Raw genomic sequence first — 20107 nt, forward strand, 5'->3', positions numbered from 1 at the left:
GCGGTGAATGTTGTTAATAGTAATTATTGTCCAAGTGCCGAACAAAATATTCTTTTTACTAAGTCAGTTAATGATACTGTGCACCAACGACCAACCGTTGGTGGTTGTTTTGTTTGATTGGTCGACAACACTATTTCTTAATGCTGTTGTCAACACCATTTTTTTTAAATATGAAAAAGAAATATATCAAAGAATGTCTACCACTTACTGGCAAATTGTGTAAATGTGAAATAAAAGTCAAAAGGAAAAAATGAGCATCAGCTACGAATAGGATAACATATTCCTATAGCATGAGCCAGAAGGTCCTGGCAGACTACTGAAGAGGCACGAGTTTGTGCAGACCAATTCAGAGTTGATAGCCATCTGATTTGACGAAAGGCCGAGAAGTGAGGATGGGTAGGACGAACACGCTCTTTAAATACAGTTAAAAAATTGTATTGGGTTAGTCAGCACCTTCAATGCGCCTTACCATAAAGCAATTGTCTATTTGTGTATAACATCCCGTAGCATATATCTATCCTCCTGTAAACCGTAACCATTGCCACCTACACCATATATTTAACATTATTGATGACAATCATTTAAGAAAAACATTTTAGAAATTGGACTGTGGTAAATTATATCTCGGAGAGATCAAATAAATGATAATGTACAGTACAACAGTTACAATGAAAGCGTGACTTGCGTTGTCTAAACTAATGGGCTATATATATATAAGTTACAATCGATCTCTGCTTATTTCTAAAATATTACTACCCTCAGGCCTTGACCGCCATTATTACAGCTTCTCTAGGAGAGGGTTGGGTTGGGTAGGAATTGTGTGAAAGTTACCTATACAAAAATTTTATGTTCTTAAATGTTGTCGGTCAGCAAGCACAATGAAACACAGAATTGCTAAAACACCTTGCTTTTGTTGCAATCTTTCTCACACCTGTTTCATTATGAGAGAATCCGCCAATAAGAGGAGACAGATGGATTCTGTCCATGATATTGATTTTAGGGGCCTCAAGAATCGCTTTGGGCCTATTCATTGCATATTGCATTCCCCAAATGGCCAGGGGTCTCATGTACATGAGGGACCGGTAGTGCCCATCCATTGTCCATGCCTCCGGAGTCTGAAACCAGTACCTGATATGGGATAAAGGGAATGACTGATTGATTTTTCTAATGGAAAATAATAGATGCACACAATTTAGATCTGCCACATTTAAACATCTAAATAACTTACAGAATGTGTGATTTTTATCAAGAAATAAAATAATTATCATAGAACCATTGATACTCTCCGGTGTCTGAAGTGAACACTAATATGTAAGTTAATATTGACATATAGATCATACAAGCAAAATATGCACTAAGTAAACTTCTCAACTTGATGAACTTTTAGTTATAAAATATATATCTTTATTTTTATTTACGCATCAGAAAATCCTATCCTTACTTCATAGACACAAGCGTGAGGATGCAGATTATAAAAGAAACAATTGTGAACGACAGAGGGCGTAAGAAGTTACCCATATCCGTCTTCTGACCAGCCCGCTAGAAATATTCCCTCGGCTGTTGTGAAAGCCTCTTCTTCCATTCCAGCAAGTATCATTGTTGCAGCAACACCATAGGTCACACCTGTCCATACTTCACGAGACTGCATACAGGTCTCATCAACCTTACCGTTGGGATGCATGCCATTTACAGCACCCATCCTTCCTCCTTTAACTTTCATTACATTGAAATCATAAACCTTCCGGAGAGCACTTTTGATTTTGGAATCTTCAAAAAGGGAGGGAAGCCCCGAGGATGCAGTATACCATTGCCCAGCCAATTGATCTGCTTGAATGGATTTACTGTTACCACTTGATCCACTGTCGTAGTTAAAATACGAACCATTCCACAGTTTTTCTTCAAATGCTGGCTTGGCCTTCAAAAACTTCCTTTTGCATGTTTCTGCAAAATCCCTGTCACCAAGTTCAAGGGCCATTGCTGCGGCAGCTTGTAGAGCAGCAAGCCAAAGACATCCGCAGTATGTGCTCACACCGTGAACTGTCCATGTATCATACGTTTGATCTGGGAACCCATCATTCTCAATAAGACCATCGCCATCTCTGTCAAATTGGTCCATGTACTCCATTGCAGCCCGGACAGCCGGCCACACATCAATTCCAAACTGCAAATCACCTGTTGCAGCAAAATCTCTATACACCTGAAGAACAAATTTTGGGTTCAGGTCCTTCCACTTGCTAGTATCATGGATGTTATAGGCATTCATTTCATACCACGGATCGTGTGTCCCCAGATCATGTGGCACAGCCCCGTAAACCTTGCGAATTCCCCAGTTTCCCTCTGCCAGAAACCTTACTTTTCTTCCATCTTCACACAAGACAGCTCTAGCAAAGTCACGCTGTATATTTAATTCAATCCTAGGAAACAGCTCAAGAAGGGCAAATGATGCGTAGAAGTGCACGTCATACGTGCACCACATGATATATTCCACTCCTTCCAAGTACAAGAACCTTCCAACATCATCATCATTATCATGTCCATATATGTTTTCATCCACACAATTATGTCCTGTAGTAGCGTTAGTTTCATAGGTACTATCTGCTGTTCGCTCCACAAATGTCCTTTTTCTACCATTTATTTTATCTTCAGTTTCTTTGACAACTGCATTTTCCAACTCCCTTGCCCGATCTTGGCCATTCCGCATACTTGAAGATAGCAAAGGAGAGTCTGGCAGAAAGATTAGGCAGTTTCAAAGATCTTATTAAGAATTAAATCACAACAGGCATCTCCAATGAAAAAACCAAACATTAATAAAAAATAAAACCACAGTACAATGTGCATACCAATCCAAATTGTTCCTCCGGCAACAAGAAAGTACAGTTCATTAAATAATGTAAATTTGTACCTGTAAAAATAAATTCCAAATACATTAATATATCTTCTCCTGGAACAATAGAAGCCAAAAAAAGATGATCGACAGCTTCACAAGTCAAGATAGAGGAAGACAAAAGCGACTACACAAGAGCATACATGATCAGTCAATTTTGACTTCAAACAGAAGTAACACTATGTTTTACTAGATGAAATTGTGACTGAATACCTCTGACTTAGGGGCCCGTAAACCCAACCTTTGAACAAAGGAAACTTATTTCTAGAGCAAAGTGAAGTTTTTTACCAAGTCTAAAATGCAACTCGTTGCACAAAAAGTAAGTTGCCAAACATCAACTGAAAAAACCCAAGTTTTGCTCAGGCTAGTTTAGTAGACCAAGACTTTAAAAGCTTCCTATTTGATACTAAAATAAGAATAAACTGGAATTGACCCATAACAAACAAATAAACAAAAATTCAGTGATACTTCATGACTAAAATATTATAGAAGTTAAATTGAGAATTACCATTCTGGTAATGTCTCGTCCTTGAGAATAGGATTCTGCCATTTCTCAATCTCTTCTTCCCACCGGCTGTAATCTGTTTAGAATTCAAAAATCTAATAAGGTTTTTATACGCCACAGATGAAACCATCAATCCCTTGAGGAACATTTGCATATTTTTTTTCTGTTTTGAAATGAGATTATACACAACCAATGCAAGTAAAGCACAGGCCTGGAGAATATCAATAATCAAACCATACAACATACTTGTCAAAGCATCATGGGCCAAGTCCACTGCCGCTTTCTCAGAAGTCCCATAAAATTTTGTATATCTCCTGTGGTAAAAGAACCAAGCAAATTTAACTTAATAAAGTATAATTATACAAAAGATATTGGGTTGTATGTAGACTGCCTGTTTGGCAACAACAGGCACAATCTCCTCCAAAAAAACATATAAAAGAATTAAAAAGTTTATGCTGTCCCAAATAAAGCAGGAGTGACGCTATTCATTTGGAGCTTAAGTAAAACTTTATTTAGGATAATCATATTTCAATGGATCATGTACTACAACATAACAAATCAAGATGGGTCACTTCTAATAACAATTAAGAGCAGGCAAGCAAGGATACCTTCAAAGAAGCAAAAAATAAGGATACAATATCAAGACATACAATGGTCAAATTTTACCATACATATATTGCCTCTAAAGTAAACCGATAATTTGATCACTAGGAAAATATACCATTAAAAAAAACAACAGCAGACATTTGAAAAACATAGCTTTTGAAGCAAATGGCCTCCATAATTAATATACGAGAACTTGTTTTGCCCAACTTAGTATCCACCACCTGTTTAAATCACAAGGGTTCTGTTGGAACCGAGTGAGACAGATTCAAAAAACCTTCATCTAAGCTTAGCTACTCAAAGGTAGATCTGATTTACCATTACCTAAAAGTATCATTCAAATTTTTCTAAAGCTAAAATGCAGCTCATGTAACTAAGCTGAAGGTAGTTAAATCATATCATGAATAACTTCACTCCTACAGGCAGGTGTACGCATATAAACTATTATTTAATATATAGAGACCTTGGTCAAGGATAAATATTAACTACCTAATATTCCATCGTAACATTGTTTACCTGTTGAAAGTGCAACCTTTCACGAACTTTACTTTTGGAGATGACCATGCAAGACTGAATGCAACTGTGCACTTTCCATGGGGTTCAACCCAAGCTGTAGCTGCAACAGCAGCACATAGTGTCTCTCCAAGTGATGAGGACATGCTAGGACCAGAGTTAAAATTCTCCTGGTCAAATTGACCATCCTTAAAAAGATATAATAATTTCAATTAGGACCAATTCCATATGCTTTCCGTTCAAAAAATATTTGGAAGAACCTTGTGGAAAACTATAAATATCATTTAGAAATCCCCAAAAAGAGGAGCAGCCAGTACCTTCACCATTTTACTCCACATGTCTTTTGCTGTTATGCTACTTCCTTCTGACAGCCCAAAACTCGGCAAAACAGAAACACTAACATTCTGTGTTTCACATGCAGCTATGGAAAAAGTAACCGGAGGATTTCCTTTTGCTGTCCTGTATATTGGAATGGCCTTAATATATACACCAAAATCCTCATTTACATAGAAGTTTAGGGGACATGAGACCCTAACTACAATTTACAATTACATACATACCGACCCACAGAAAAGTGTTACTTATACCTACGTACATGCAAATATGTCAAACCAGAATCGTGACATTGTAAACTAAAGTGTAGAAATCAAGTACAGACAACGAACAAATATTATTTCAAATTAATGGAAATTGGTACCAATAAGCAATTAAAATTTCTTAGTTCATTTTTACAAGTTCATGGAAAAATCCCAAACCAGAATGATAGACCAAAGTAAAAATAATCTATTTCAGAATAGTGTTTTCATTTTCATTTAATTTGGAGGTAAGCAGTTAACTCACCTCCCCAGCACAGATCCCGCTGTCGTACTTTCTCCATATCTTTTTTAATGAGTTTTTTTTCTATGAAAAGTAACAACCCGAACTCTATACCTGGAATAGTACTCAAGAAAGCTCAACTGTTGCCATTCTCCAAGGGAGAACTACCCAATATACCTCTTTTACAAAAAGAAGACTTTATCAGAAAAGAGCATGAAGATTTAGAATAGGTCTCCATAGAGAAAGCATTAGGGGACAAAGGACAGATAAGAATCAAGAAAAGTGTGTCAACTCCAAAGAGCACCTTAATGACAAGGGATTCATATAAGCAAGGGTCTATAGAATTCAAGCTGAGTATTTGATGATTTTGGGGTAAGTGGAAGTGGCCAATTTTTCTTCTTTTCATATGTTGCTGGTTTCGGCACATTTTGGTTTTGATAGTTGTATTGATTATGGGCTTATGGACACATTTTTTTATGTATCATCTTTCTTCAAGAAAATAAATGGGTTGGAGAAAAGGTATCGTAATAGACTGCAGAAATTTCTTCTTTGCATGGAGCTCAGATACAATAAAAAAGCTTGCAAGAATTACAATGTGACTCATGAAGAGAGTTTCGCTGCACAATGTAGGGCCTTGATCCTTAATACTCATTTTAAAAACCATAAACACAGCCATACAAGTTACAAATAGAAGAATAGAAGCTCAAGGGTATGAATATTTCTTTTGAAGAAGAAACTGTGGGAGTAACGTAATTGGGAATCACGAAGGGCAAACCTCATTTGAGATTGGATGTCTTAGAAAATCAGGAAGGTTGCAAAATTGTGGACATAGAGAAAGAACTTGGTGATGGAAGCGTTCAAGAAATAACCGTGTGTTATCCTTGCTTCGGTCCAATAATGATGAAATATTGTATAAGGTATCAGAAAGCTAAAAATTGAAACAGAAAATTGAGTGATGAACAGCCCAAAACTTGAGGAGTTTTACTGAGATCTGGGGTGTTTAATCAAGAGATTTGGATTACTTAAAATATTAACATGTATAAAGAATGAAGAATTTAGTCAATGGATCAAGATAATCAAGAGAGATGGGGAAATTATTTTTGTAAGTTTTATGATGATGGAAAAAAAAATCAATTTGTAATACAAAAGGATTGACAAGCTCATATGACCAACAAAATTTGGCTTACTATCACAAAATTAAAGTTAGGGCGGAAAAGAAACCCTTAAGATGATTGATAATGGTAAAGCAGTTTGTAGGAAATATGTTGAACAACAGGCTCCTTAAGCTATTTAAAAGAGATTGTTTATAAATATAAGCTAAAGCACCTTTAGACTATTCAGAAACTTTAAGTCATTGCTTTATCAACCATTCCCATGTAAACAATAAAGAGAAATCAAACCAACCGTCAAATATATCTATAAGGTTTGATAACTTGCTTGTGATATAGAAGTACACCGGAGACTCCATCTTCAGCTCTATAAATGAAAAATGAAAACGGAGTTAAAATGTTGTATAAGGCCTACTCTATTTTGAATAACACATCCCAGACTAGAGAAAAAAACTTACCGGAATGGTTCATTCACATGATTTCCTGACAGGTGTGAGCTTCCACCAATGGAATTCTGCAGAAGATTAATATCGATGGTTATTTTATCAATGGGCCGATCACTGTAACCCCCACTCAAGCATATTTTTGTGACAAGTAAAGACAACACTTCAGGAAAAGAAAAAAAAAAAATCATACCGCCCATGTAAATAAAAGGCTGACTTTAGCTCTTTCCTTTCCCGTGTTCACCAACTACCAAAGAAAAAAGTGAAAGTTTTAGTAAACCTGAGAATATATATTACTTCACACCTCATAATACTGAAATTAAACATGGATATGATAATATGAAAATAATGTACAACACGGGAAACGTATGGAATATTAAGTTCTTCACCCACTTTGCTTAATGGAACTCCATTAAGCATGATAGTTGAAATAACCAGAGGGAAATTGGCATCCAAAAGGATTTACCAAGGTGGAACATCACCCAATTCAACAGCTCATATAGAAAAAGGATTTCTCAAACATCTTAAGGGATGAAAAGAGTCAAAGTCAAAGTGAAGGTAATTTGCAACAATCAAACAGCCTTATACAATGCATCTAATCCAAATTTTCACGAGAGGACCAAACATAAACAAGTGAAATGTCATTTCATACAAGGGGACACAATAATAGATTTTACACTAATGTAAACTAAGAAAAATGCAATTAAAACTTTCTCTCTAAAAAGCTAAAGTGCGGCAACTAGTTTGTATTTGGTATATAATATATGTCAATTAAAAGGAAAACAAAAATATCAAACAATAGTGCAAGAAAACTGACCAATCCATTCTCTTATATACAAAATTTAGGTAACAATAATAAAATTACACACCGTATAAACAAAAACAGCAGCGGGTAGACTGCTTTCTCTATAATTATGTGGTAAAAATGGGGATATCTGCCGACAAGATATTTTTAATTCTGGGTCTGGCTCACCTGAGAACAAGAAAGCAGTAATTAATTAAAAAGGATCACACACATTTAACAAAGAACCGATTAATATAAATATAAATGACCATACCATCATAAACTGTCCAAGCTCTTGGAAACAAAGCATGGTAGGTTGAGTGCTGCCCACTTAGATTCCATCCCCATGATGATATGCCCTGATCATCAGGTTTCTTACTAGATCTGAAAAACAAATAAAGATGAATTTGAGTACATGTATGTGTATCTAGATACATGAAAAGCACCCAAAAAACCAAATGTTAAGCAGAATCCAAAATTCAAATCATACTAATTGCCAGATCGGAAGAATAACAATTTTGCAACTGGGTTGTTGTTGCCAATCTACCTCGAGTGCTTAATGGGTAGCAGTTAGAAGTATATTAGTCAAAGCTTGGTAGAAAATTGTGTTATGCCTCTATGTAATAGTTAGAAACCAAACATATATTGTGCTAAGCCTATCAATTATTTTCATCATCAGAAGCTTTTCTCAAAAATGAAGATGGAAATATTCTGCTAAACTAGTTTTTTTTTTTTTTTTTTTATACATAAGTTCATGTAAGCAATAAAAAGGTCAGCAAGACAATCATAGGACAATTGTGAAACCTTAGACTGTCAAATAAGAGAATATTTTTGTTAATAACAGATATTAATCTATCAAATCATCATCATCCAAGTAAACATCAGATAGTTATATTTATATCTAAGGACAGATTGGGTCTAACCGCACCAATGGAATTTTCTATAACACTGATTAGTATTCTTTTATTACTAGATAGTTAAGATATAAAGCAGGCATATTGTATCATAAAAAATAAATTTACAAAAATGCTAAATAGTGTTGCCAACTATGTTAGCCACACTCATAGTCATGAAACATTGTTTTACAAACTTCCACACAGGCCGCCTTACCCTAAACCTTCATGCTGGCCAGGAGCCAAAACTGATGAAAAATTTTTGTTTCCTCCCTCTCTACTTATAAAAATCTGCAACATGAGTAAATAAACCATATAATATGTATTATAAACCACAGTTCAGAATGGCCACAAACAATAAAGATTATTCTAGTTAAAAGGGAAAGCCAGATGTTTTACTAGAAGGCTCTAATAATACCTTTGAACTAAAATTCATACAAAGTAACAACTAGTGAAACTACAAACCATGTTCCATACTTTATTTTTCTCTTGTCTAGACAAAGCTCGGGGGTCTATCTCATCAAGTAGAGAGCAATTGATACTGATAGAACTAAAAAGCTCAAATACAAAACACCAATCATTTTGATTAACTAATTTCTATTTCTATTGCACAAAAAGCACCCTGACTCCAAAATCCATCTGTTTGCACAGAAACATTAATTTGTGATCCTAATCAACTTCTATATATCTACCTCCAACCCTCAATAACTTTCTAACAACCTCACTGACCAACTTGGCCACTAATTAACCATTCCACTTCAAAAGTCTTGTATTTATATTTTAATATACATTCCACCTATTATCCTTATTCTGTTAAGGGAATGCAATATAATTTTAAATAATTCATTTCAAAAAAAGGTACATGTTGAGCACATCAGTGACAGTCAGGGAAACGATTCACACTTTTATGCCATACAATTAGAGAAGAATATAGCACATCAATAGTAAGCAGAAAAACAGGAAGGCTTACAGAGAACTGATTGGCCATGACTGGTGACGATTCACATAAGCTAGGAATAATTTGCCATTGTCGGAACTCACCTCTAAATCCTCTTGATATGCTGCCACTCCTGTTTAGGAATAAATGATGTTCAAATCAATACAAGAAGAAAGAGATTTGTTTGTTCTAAAGGCCAGATGAATAAACCCGCTTGTAAAGAATGGCATTCAAGATAATTAATTGGTAGCTTTCAATTGGAACAAATCATACCCCATCCCACCAAGTGGAACTCCTTGAGATGCAGATGGCTTGCAACTCTCGCGAGTGAAAGGATCAATAGGTGCTTTCTGCAGAAATCAGACAAACAAAAGTTTGGAATTCTATGTTTCAACCTACTAGTATATGTAACCACCACACAAAATTCAGCAATGAAAGACCCAAAGAATAGAGAATTTCAAATTTACCCTTCCATGAGAAGCCTCTTCCCTAACATATGACCAAATACGTATCCCTAATCGAACCTGGAAAATTTAAAACACAATAGACAATCAGGTGAGATAGAGAGAGATGCAAAATACTAATAAAACCATCTACATAAATAAGAATATGCAAAGGAATTCCATGCACTAAACCAATGAGTCCACGTTACTAGTTGCAGTTTGGGAAAGAGAGAGGGAGAGAGGGAGAGAGAAAAAATACTTGCCATTTTTATAGCTTCCATAAAAGTTACTCTAAATTCTTTTAGAAGATTGGCATGGCTGTTCAATCTCCTTCTCCAAGCTTGCTCCGGGGGAGCAGAACTATCATAATCAAACTGCAAAAACCATGTCAGGGACACGGATTACATTTACATGAAATCAACTACCAATATCAACACATGTGAACGTAGCACCGTGTAACCAATTACTATTAACAAAAATCACACGCTAAAGTCAAATTTCCAGATAAAGCATCATCACAAAACCAGGACGCCAATTCACAAAAGAAAAAAGAGCAACTTAATAAATAAAAATAAAATAAAAACAGCACACCGAATTTCCAAATGAATTTCAGTAATCAACAAAAAACCAAATTCACAACCATGTCGCTGGGCTAAGTAATAGTATTCTTTTAATTCACACTTAACTTCACTCTCTTTATTTATCTTCAGCTAACTGTGACGAGTAGATCCTTCGTGTTTTCCGCCAAGAAAACACAAACAATCAGACTTTAAAATTAAAACCACATGCAAACGCAAAATTTTCAGATATCACAAAAAGCGCGGCGCCATCAGAAGGCAGAACGCTGATTCACCAAAGTCAGAGAGCCACTTAATAAAGACAACAAAAACTACGCCGTCGAATTTCCAACTGAATTAAGTTATCAACAAAAGCAAAATCGGTGTCATGTCAATAAGCTTCATAAGAATCCGATATTCCAAAAATAACAAAGAGAAAAATTATATACCAGCTGCAGAGTGGATTTACTGATATACTCTCCCGGAGGCCACGAATTCTTTCTACAATGGAAAATATTGCCGCTAACCATGCTTCCACAACACACAACTCTCTCGGAACAACGAGAGATATCAAACGAGAAAAATAAACAAACGCACGCTTAGTTCTCCAAGATCGCGCTCACAAAGCGCAGATAAAAAAAGAAAAGAAAAAAAACGTTTGTGTGTGCCTGAAGTTGGAGTGAAACAGTTAAGAATGAGATCGAATATCTCGTGATTGATCGGAGAAAAGCGATTATCGAATATCACGTGATTGTTTCGGCAGATTCGATTCGGATTTAAGCGCAGCGCAACATAGTGAATGATGCGTGGCCAGAGGAGAAAACGCCGCTTGTGCAGCCGAGTCCGCGACTCGTTCCTTGAAATCTAACTCGGATCGGTAGTGGAGGAGGAAGAGAGAGAACAAGAAAGTTTGAATGGAAAAATAACATGCTTCTGTTCTGGTGGCCACTCTTAAATTGGTTTTTATTTTTCTCTCTCATAATAATTATGATTGAAAATTTGTGTTCGTAAAGTAAAAGTGTGTATATGTATTTGGTGGTGAACAACTTTCGTTTGGATTGAAGTGTAAATCACCATTGTCATTTGCGGGTCTCTTTCACTCATCACTTTTATATAACGGTCCACCTTGATGTCGGTCTCCAAGACTATACCTTTTCGTATTTTTCTTCTTTAATAATTTAATTACTTTGCATAAATAAATTAGCATTTACTGACTGCTTAAATTGCATTAAATTACATAAATAAAATAACATGCACACTGTTTGGACACACATTCTTGACGCAGTTTGACACTGTTCCAACGTGAAAAATCGCGTTTGGCGTCACCAAAAACTCGCACAGTATCTAAAGTGATTTTTTCAATCTACACATGGAAGTGGTCATGTGGAGTTGTTACGCTCTTTCTCGCCAGGAGAGAACGCCAACCATAAGTTTATAATTCGTTATCATTCTCGTATTTTAACTTTTGACGAGTATTTTATTTTATTTTTGTATAAATTGTTTAATATTATTATTATTATACATGTTATTTTATACTGAATCTTGCATATATAAAGTGTGTTATTTTGTGTCTTTTATAAAATAAAAAAATAAATAAAACGTAATGATAAGTTATATTTAAAGTTATCAAATTAATCAAAATAGATTTTCAATCAAATGTTAGATGTTTCATGACTATTTATCATAAATTCAACAAAGTATACCCTCAATTAAATTTTATTGTATTTAATATATCTATTTTTAAATTTCCTCACCACGCTAATTAATCATTGATACCAAAAAACCCTTAAACTTATATTATATGCATGTAGATTCAAACACATTATGATGCAAAAATAATTGCAAAGATGAAAAACATAGAAGAAAAATAATTCAAATTAATAATTAAAAGAAACAAATTCATTAGTTCAACCTAACCTCGGAATTCATAATGAAATTACAATGGAATAGTCTTAGTACTTCCAAGTGAGGGAGTTTGAGAGAAGGAATGAGTTATGATTTATGTCTCTCTTGGTCTCTTTATATAGGTTTCATGGGTTTGAACTCTGAATGTTCTATTGATAAAATATTTTATCTTATATCTAATATATTTCCAAATATTCAAGAGATTTAATCCTTTTGAGAATATTTGATAATATCTTTTTAATTTCAAAAATATTAGACAAATATTATCTTTTAATATTTACTTATATAGTTAAATAAAGTAATTATTTAAGAATATCAAATAAAATATCTTAAAGATATATTCTCTCTAAATTATGTTTTAAAATTGCACAGAAGTCCAGAATTTTACTTTAATTGCACTTTAGCCATCTCTCACTTTTCAAAATTGTATAGGATCCTGAATTGACCAGATTAGACTAGACCATTCAATTTAATATTTTAAATATATAAAATTCTAACTTCAATTGTACAAATAAATATTAAAATATCCAAAATAATTTATGTAACTAAAAATAACATTTTAAACATCTTTAATTCTCAAATCCAATAAATTTAATCGTCACAAATTCACTCTAAATCAATCGTTTAAACATAAATCTAAATTGTATTTATTTAATAATATAGACATAAATATGCACTCATCACATAGTTAATATTATATAATAATATCACAAATCTAAATTGTATTCTGACTACTTTATAAAATTAAATTATTTATGTAATAGTGTATCTTTAATTCATTAATCTTAGATTGTATCTTTAAATCTTTTTAATCAAATTAAAAAATAAATTAAAACGTAATTTTGATAAATAAATCAAGGTTTTCACTTGCACATAAAATGGTAAGTATGTTTATATTTTTCACTGATAATAAATATTGTTATCAAAATCGAAACTACGAATTAAAGATTTAAATATCAACATTACCGGTTTTAACAAAGCAATGCTAGTAAAATTAAAGTAAGGTACATAATTTTAACAATATCATAAGTAAATTATTGAGAGACCAAATAAATCTTAACAATAAAATCTCTTGACAAATACTAATATTTTTCAAATAAACAATTATAGCTAGAAATATATGTTTGTTTTAGTCAACCCGTGATTAAATCCCAATTCAATTGAAATTTAATTTTTTTACAAAATTTGGATCCAAAGGAATTAAATCCGATTCCATGTGGATAACTATCATAATAAATATTTCACGAAACTTATTTATTTTAGGTAATATATAATTTAAACTTATATCAACAAATCCTTAATTTAAGTGGAATTGAACTTAATTCCCTCTGTAATTTTAAATTTCTTTATATAAATTAAATTATCAATAATCTTTACCAATAACATAATTCATAAAGAAAAAATAGTAGTTAAATTTTTGTAAACTAATGAAGTGTTACTCTAATAAAATTTCCCAATTTCTGTTTCACTCAAATGAAATCTAAACTGGGATATAGAAATAAAAACAATTTAGAATCTCTAATTTAATTTATCAAGTATCCTCTCTTGGTAACGAATTTTAAAGTTAAAATTAAAAATTAAAATATTTTTACTTTTTAAATTGTTTTTTTTTTCTTTAAGAATGTGTCTGGATTAGAGAGAGGATTTAGGGAGAGTGAGAAAATAGATTTGAAAAAATGGAGGATAAATTATAATGTTGTTTAAACCAAGAAAAAGAGTGATATGATTTAAGTGAATTTGAGATAAAAATTTGTATATAACGTGATAAGTATAATAGATTAAAAATATATTTTAATAAATGAAATTAAATTATTATTGTTTTATTCCTAAAAATAGATGAGATATAAATATAAACATAAGGATAATGATATTTAGACAACATTTTTTTGACAACATTTGAACATTGATTATGTGTTAATCTGTGATTGGTCAAAAATTACTCCACAATCAATAATAATAATCATAAACACTAATCTGGAGTAATTTTTGACCAATCACAGATTGACACATAATCAATGTTCAAATGTTGTCAAAAAAATGTTGTCTAAATATCATTATCCTAAATATAAATATTATTATTTTTATTATTTTCATCACAATAAATCCGAAGAAGCAGTTATAGGCTATTAGCTGTGGTTGGTGGTCCTCGATTATTTTGCTCGTGGGCTTTTTAGAAAATAAATCAATAAATATGTCGATATAAATGAAGAAAGTTGTAACAGTACAAATTTAAATAAATTCCAAACCCGTATACATGTAAAATATACTAAAATGATAAGATTTACTTCTAGAGTCAACACCATAAAAGTTTGAAATTTCTCTTATAAATAGTGTGTGTGTGAAATTTGTTATTTAATATATTATTAAAGTAAATTAAAATTTATTTTAATAAAATTTATTATTTGTTGAGTATAATTTACTATCGAGTTACAGTTAAATATCTAGTTTTATGTTCAATATATATTATATTATACATATTTCATTTTCTAAACTTAAATTTTACTATACTAATTAAAGATTCTTTTACTTTTTTATTTGAGTGGTGATAAAAATTAACTTGAGATAATTTTGAAATAAAGAGTATGTGGACAATATTCACTATATGTTTACAAATAAGCAAAATAAATTATTCGTTTCTCGTACTTTGCCCTATTAATTTAATGAATAAATATTTACACTTACTTTAGTTTAATCAATTTTTTCATTATCCATTATTTAATTATAAGTAGATTTATTATTATTATTTACTCTTTCTACATATAAATACAATGTATAAAAAAAAATACTCAAGAAACAAATGTTTTTAACATTTTTGTTTTACATTATTTTTTTAAAACACAAGTGTTCATAAGATTAAGATGCTTCATTACACTATATTGATTTGAGTTGAGAGATGATTGTGATTTTGTTGAGCATGAGCATGATGTCAAAATAAATTTGAAGCCATCTTATATTATTATGGTTTGTTACAAGAATGTTTGGACTTAATCAATCTTATTTTATCAACATCTCTATATTATTATTATTATTATTATTATTATTATTATTATTATTATTATTATTATTATTATTATTATTATTATTATTATTATTATTATAACAAAATCTTGTTTTCTTTTTCATCTGAACATAAGACTACTTTTCAATTCTTTCAAATTTAAATTTTGATTTAGGTTTACAATTACATTGAACTAGATTAAGAGTATAACATTAACATCTTTTACCGCACGTACCATTGAGTCTTTTCTCTCTCCCCTCATGATTTCGGTGAATTTTTCAAAAATAAGTCTAGTATTTTAGATAAATTTATAATGATTCAATTTTAGTTAGGTAGGTTGAATAATGAATTGGACTTTGTCATATAGAAATTCTTAAAAGCTTAGGTAGATAAATTAGAAAATTTAAAAGTACGTGACACAATAAAATAAAGTAAAAAAAAATAATAATACGTCTAGACAAACTTGCCTTATATTTATAGTATTTTAGATAAATTTATAATGTTTCAATTTTAGTTAGGTAGGTTCAATAATGAATTTAGACTTTGTCATATAGAATTTCTTAAGAGCTTAGGTAGATAAATTAGAAAATTTAAAAGTATGTGACACGACAAAATAAAGTAAAAAAAAAATGAGAACACGTCTAGACAAACTATTTCCTAAACATTTATAAAGTATAATATTGAAAATAAAATAGTTTTTTCATGAACTAAATTTTAATTTACAAAACATTTTTTTTTTAATTTTTTTAAAATGCTTATGAAGAAGTTTGTTCAAAATAGACTTTAATTTATATATAATTTTTTTTTGTTCTGCATATTAAATATAATTTTTAAATCAGCAGTCATAAAAACTAGCAAATTTATCAAATATGACAATTTATAATTCAAGCGCATAAATTTTAGGAATAAAAAAATGTTTTGAAAATCGATACATACGTTGGAGAGTTTTTACTCGAAGGAAACTGATTTACCTATTTGGGAAGAAAACTCATTTTCAAAGTTGCATCAAAGCACCCACTATCTCTAACAAACTAGACATCTCATTTCTTCTACTTTAATGTTCTTATCCTCTATAGTTTGGTGATTTGACAAAATCAATCACCGAATTCAAGTAAAATTTGTTAAATTAAAACAGTCATCATTCTTGAATAGATAATCTTAAAGTGTGTTTGTTTTCTACATGTACTCTTGAAACAAACTGAAAAGTCAGGAAGTTATCGCTAAATTGACAAAGAAGGGAAAAATTAGCTGACAATTGAAGTTTTACATCTTTGCTTTTCTTTACGGTTTGCACTGCACAGAAAATCTTCTACGTGATTTTCTTCTTGCCCATCTCATGCTTATCCATCTGAAATCATTAATGTTGTGTTTTGATTCCTTGGTTGCTTTAGTATTATTATATAATATAATTATATGATATAAAAATAAATTCATATAATAAAAAAATAAGATTATTAAAAAATAATATCATAAAATTATAATTTATTACTTCTCAGCAATATTATACCCCCTATATTTGTTATTCCCATCTGCTAAATTTACAACAAAAACAAAAGTGATAATTGTTCCTATCTGACAAAAGTTTTTAATTTACTTTATTTACAAGAACGGAATCGATGTAGAAGCATAAACTCCTGTTACTTTATTCAAACTACATTGGAAGTTTCATTTACATGTAAACAATCTAGATTCATAAACTTTGTTACTGACATTTTCAAATCCGAACTATCTTACACTCGCAACGTTTTAAAATAGATAATGACAATACTGAGCCATCTTTATAGGTTAATTTTAAACTTGATAGTATTCTGTTTGGAGTCATCTTCAAGCATTCTGCTATGTCATTACTACCGATAAGGACAATTAACATGACACCACAGACATCTGTAGTATTCCATGTTCTTTTTGAAATTCACTACAGCCATTAACTTTAAATTTATTTTTCAAATAACTGAGGCACAGAACATTTTCAGCATATGCCTTAAAGTGAACTAATTATATTGAAGTGAAAATAACTGCACTTTGAGTGACTTGTCTACATGGAGTTAACGGTTTAAGAGTAGGTTGGTATGAAGGCTAAGCAAAAGGGGCACATTACAAAATTCCTCTCAAACACAGGTACAATGTCTAATCAATGCCAATCTATTATTCCCCCGAGTGTGGTGGATCCCACGCCCTCCCATACTTCATTGGAGCCCAATTCCTCATTGTCGACACCTTCCATGTCGTAATCCCACCAGCCATGGCCATTCGCATCTGCTCATAAAAATTGTACGTTATAATGTCTGAGATTTCAAACCCATCTTCTAAACACAAAATATGTGTAAGCAATCATACAGTGATTATAATGAGGCCTTGGCCTTTTGTTGTTAGAGCCATTCTGGGTTCGTCTTTTTGGCTTCAACTTTGATTCGCCTCCAAGAACTACCACGTGATTTCGTGTACTTTGGTTCTCATTTCCGCCTGTGAGAAAAATGCCAGGAAATGAAAACTCAAAACCTTTGCAGAAGAGGTCTAGCATGCCTTTATGTTGATTCAGATTTCCAGAGAATCTGATGGTTCAGTTGGAAACCATATAGCATCTTTATTTTGGCAGTTTCTCAGAACCGTAAACAGTGCAAAGTACTTGTTTGTCTTACTTTTATTTATGTCCGTTCAATCAAAAACGTTCATAGCAAATGGTTTCCGGATATATTTTCAGGCAAGCTATTACATTCACTCCAATTATCCAATAACTAGTCCTAAGTCTGAAAAGTGAAAACTACTGTGATTTATCGTGTCTGCAATCAAGGCAAGCAAAACAAGTTTCTAAACCTTCTATAGGTGTTTTACAACTAATTCCAACACCAAGCGAGCCACAACAGAAAGGTGATTTTAGGATTAGACAGTCTTCTCAATCAGAACCACTATCCAGCTGACCCTGTAATACAATATAGACAAGAGCCATCTTCTCCTAATCCCCCGATAAACGTTTTCTACTTATGTTTCACTTTTACTGACGTGTTCAAGGCGAAAACAAAAAATTAAGAGATGTAATATGGTTTTATTTAAACAAAATATCTTATCTCTTTACTTGTTGCGATAGATTATTGTTGTGGCAATTGTTAAATATGTATAGATGGAAAAAATAATTAATCAATACTTTGCATTTGAAAAATATTATTAGTTTTTGACAAAATAGATTAGCAACAAAGGTGGTAATTCATAAACATTAAGTCAAATAGAACTTCTCGACCATGACAAAATACTTGTGAAAGCCTCAATTAAAAGCAATGCAAGGTTAGGTTCCCACTTCTCACCGAACTCAGGCTGGATGAATTAGTAAAGCGTAGTCATACTAAATAGTAAAGTTCCCAAAAGAAAGCTCAAGTCCTGACTTAAGCAAGGGGGGAAATGACGAAATCTGAGACCCAATTCTATTTGATTTTCCAAAGGTGGATTTAAAAAGGCTCTCAGTAAAGATTTGAAGCGAAATAGACAACCAAATTTTCTTATAACATCAATACATGTTTTTAGACAAAGAAGCTAATGTGCAACAGTTATTCAGGGAAGGTTCAGGCAAACAATACTGTAATTAGAATACTGGTTTGAGAATTCCAATCAGGATAATGAATAACATGTAAAATAGTGAATGTAAGAACATTAATAAATAACTCCATAAATAATTCTTTTTACCTCGAATCTGGCCTTTGGATACTCAGCGCACAAAAAGACAAAATAAAACGAAATAATCGTAAAATGCTAAATTGAACTTTTAAGAACCCCAAAAGGTCAAATTTGTTAGAACAGGGAAGCAAACCTTCAAACGGGGTTTTCCTTTTCTTTGAGTCTTGATTGGTATCCGCAACTGAATTTTCTAATTCATCAACACCAATTTCACTGACAAAGTTTCTTTTGTCCTCTTCAGTGTGCTTGAAGCTTTCAAAAATTAGCTTACTGTCATTGTTACTGTTTCCCTCCTTTCCATCTTCTTTGGCAGTCCCATTTTCCTCACATTTTCTTAAACCGAGAGGTGACAGAAAAGGCGTCGATTTCCCCTAAAAAAAATAGAGAATTTCATAAAAAAAAAAAAAAAAAAAAAAAAAAACTTGTTATTGTTTTTTAAATAGGAGAAAACGTACAAACTATCAGGTATTTATAAAGATGTTCACGATATTCAAAACTTAAATTCTAGAACATTGATTAAACTTGAACTAGGTGCAACTGATCCAGCAATTGCTAACCAATTAGTGGAATAATTTTACCATTTAATTCTAATAAAAGGAAATAAAGTTATATAGAAAATAAGAGGAAAAAATGAGAAAAAAAAAATACCTGGACCGTTTGTGTAAGATGTGGGGATCTTTGCTGCTTGAAGGAGAGGAAGTTTGAAAGCGAAGAATGCGTGGTTTCGCACTCGTGTGAAGCTTGATTTCTCACGGTTCCTTCAGAGCTGGTTCAAGAAAAAATTGCTTCGTCACAAATTAATCAAAATTTCTGTCGTCGATGAACGAAACAGAGTGACTCACAGAGGATTGCGTGGTGGGAGATTGCGGAACGTTGAAGCAATGGTTCGCTGCCCGAAAGCCCTAATTGACGTTGGCTTTTTTGAGTTCATCGCATTCGTGAAAACGCAAAGAACACTAGATTTTCAATTCGTTGTTTTTTCTTTCTTCTCTTCTCTTTTTTTCGATTAAACAAATCAAAATATGCAGTGCGTGTTTTGAGAGTCACTGTG

The 20107-nt window shown here is 32.1% G+C and overlaps 2 protein-coding genes across 4 annotated transcripts; both read right to left on the minus strand.

The window, feature by feature from the left end:
• Positions 1–267: 267 nt before the first annotated feature.
• On the minus strand, positions 268–11547 carry LOC106771863 (non-lysosomal glucosylceramidase). Of its 3 annotated transcripts, none has more exons than XM_014657868.2 (19): positions 10937–11547; positions 10194–10304; positions 9955–10011; positions 9761–9837; positions 9521–9620; positions 8768–8841; positions 7932–8041; positions 7743–7846; positions 7067–7120; positions 6889–6944; positions 6759–6797; positions 4823–4964; positions 4509–4693; positions 3636–3703; positions 3393–3465; positions 2841–2902; positions 1515–2724; positions 932–1128; positions 268–545 (listed from the first exon to the last, which is right to left on the minus strand). In XM_014657868.2, exons 1-19 carry the CDS (start codon positions 11015–11017, stop codon positions 484–486), a joined length of 2862 nt encoding a protein of 953 aa, XP_014513354.1. In that variant the 5' UTR covers positions 11018–11547; the 3' UTR covers positions 268–483. The 3 variants fall into 3 exon arrangements, with proteins under 3 accessions (XP_014513354.1, XP_022641065.1, XP_014513353.1); XM_022785344.1 differs by lacking the exon at positions 268–545 and adding an exon at positions 594–831 and having other exon boundaries at positions 10937–11546; XM_014657867.2 differs by lacking the exon at positions 268–545 and having other exon boundaries at positions 594–1128; positions 10937–11544.
• A 5820-nt stretch (positions 11548–17367) lies between these two features.
• Positions 17368–20068, minus strand: LOC106771499. Its single transcript, XM_014657493.2, has 5 exons — positions 19899–20068; positions 19705–19822; positions 19190–19427; positions 17728–17853; positions 17368–17646 (listed from the first exon to the last, which is right to left on the minus strand). The coding sequence occupies exons 1-5, from the start codon at positions 19985–19987 to the stop codon at positions 17522–17524; spliced, it is 696 nt and encodes a 231-aa protein (XP_014512979.1). The 5' UTR covers positions 19988–20068; the 3' UTR covers positions 17368–17521.
• Between the last annotated feature and the right edge of the window lie 39 nt (positions 20069–20107).

This window comes from Vigna radiata, chromosome 8 (assembly GCF_000741045.1).
Source record: "Vigna radiata var. radiata cultivar VC1973A chromosome 8, Vradiata_ver6, whole genome shotgun sequence".
NCBI lineage: Eukaryota > Viridiplantae > Streptophyta > Magnoliopsida > Fabales > Fabaceae > Vigna > Vigna radiata.

What these genes read in the sequence shown, in the direction of transcription:
- LOC106771863 (XM_014657867.2), bottom strand. Translation starts at nt 11,017, where the DNA reads ATGGTTAGCGGCAATATTTTCCATTGTAGAAAGAATTCGTGGCCTCCG. An exon ending in GTTCCACTTGGTGGGATGGG is followed by an intron (nt 9,621 to 9,760) that starts GTATGATTTGTT and finishes ATTCCTAAACAG; the next exon opens with GAGTGGCAGCATATCAAGAG. An exon ending in CGGAGGAACAATTTGGATTG is followed by an intron (nt 2,725 to 2,840) that starts GTATGCACATTG and finishes TCTTTCTGCCAG; the next exon opens with ACTCTCCTTTGCTATCTTCA.
- LOC106771499 (XM_014657493.2), bottom strand. Translation starts at nt 19,987, where the DNA reads ATGAACTCAAAAAAGCCAACGTCAATTAGGGCTTTCGGGCAGCGAACC. An exon ending in CTCCCACCACGCAATCCTCT is followed by an intron (nt 19,823 to 19,898) that starts GTGAGTCACTCT and finishes TTCTTGAACCAG; the next exon opens with CTCTGAAGGAACCGTGAGAA. An exon ending in ATCTTACACAAACGGTCCAG is followed by an intron (nt 19,428 to 19,704) that starts GTATTTTTTTTT and finishes TATTTTTTTTAG; the next exon opens with GGGAAATCGACGCCTTTTCT.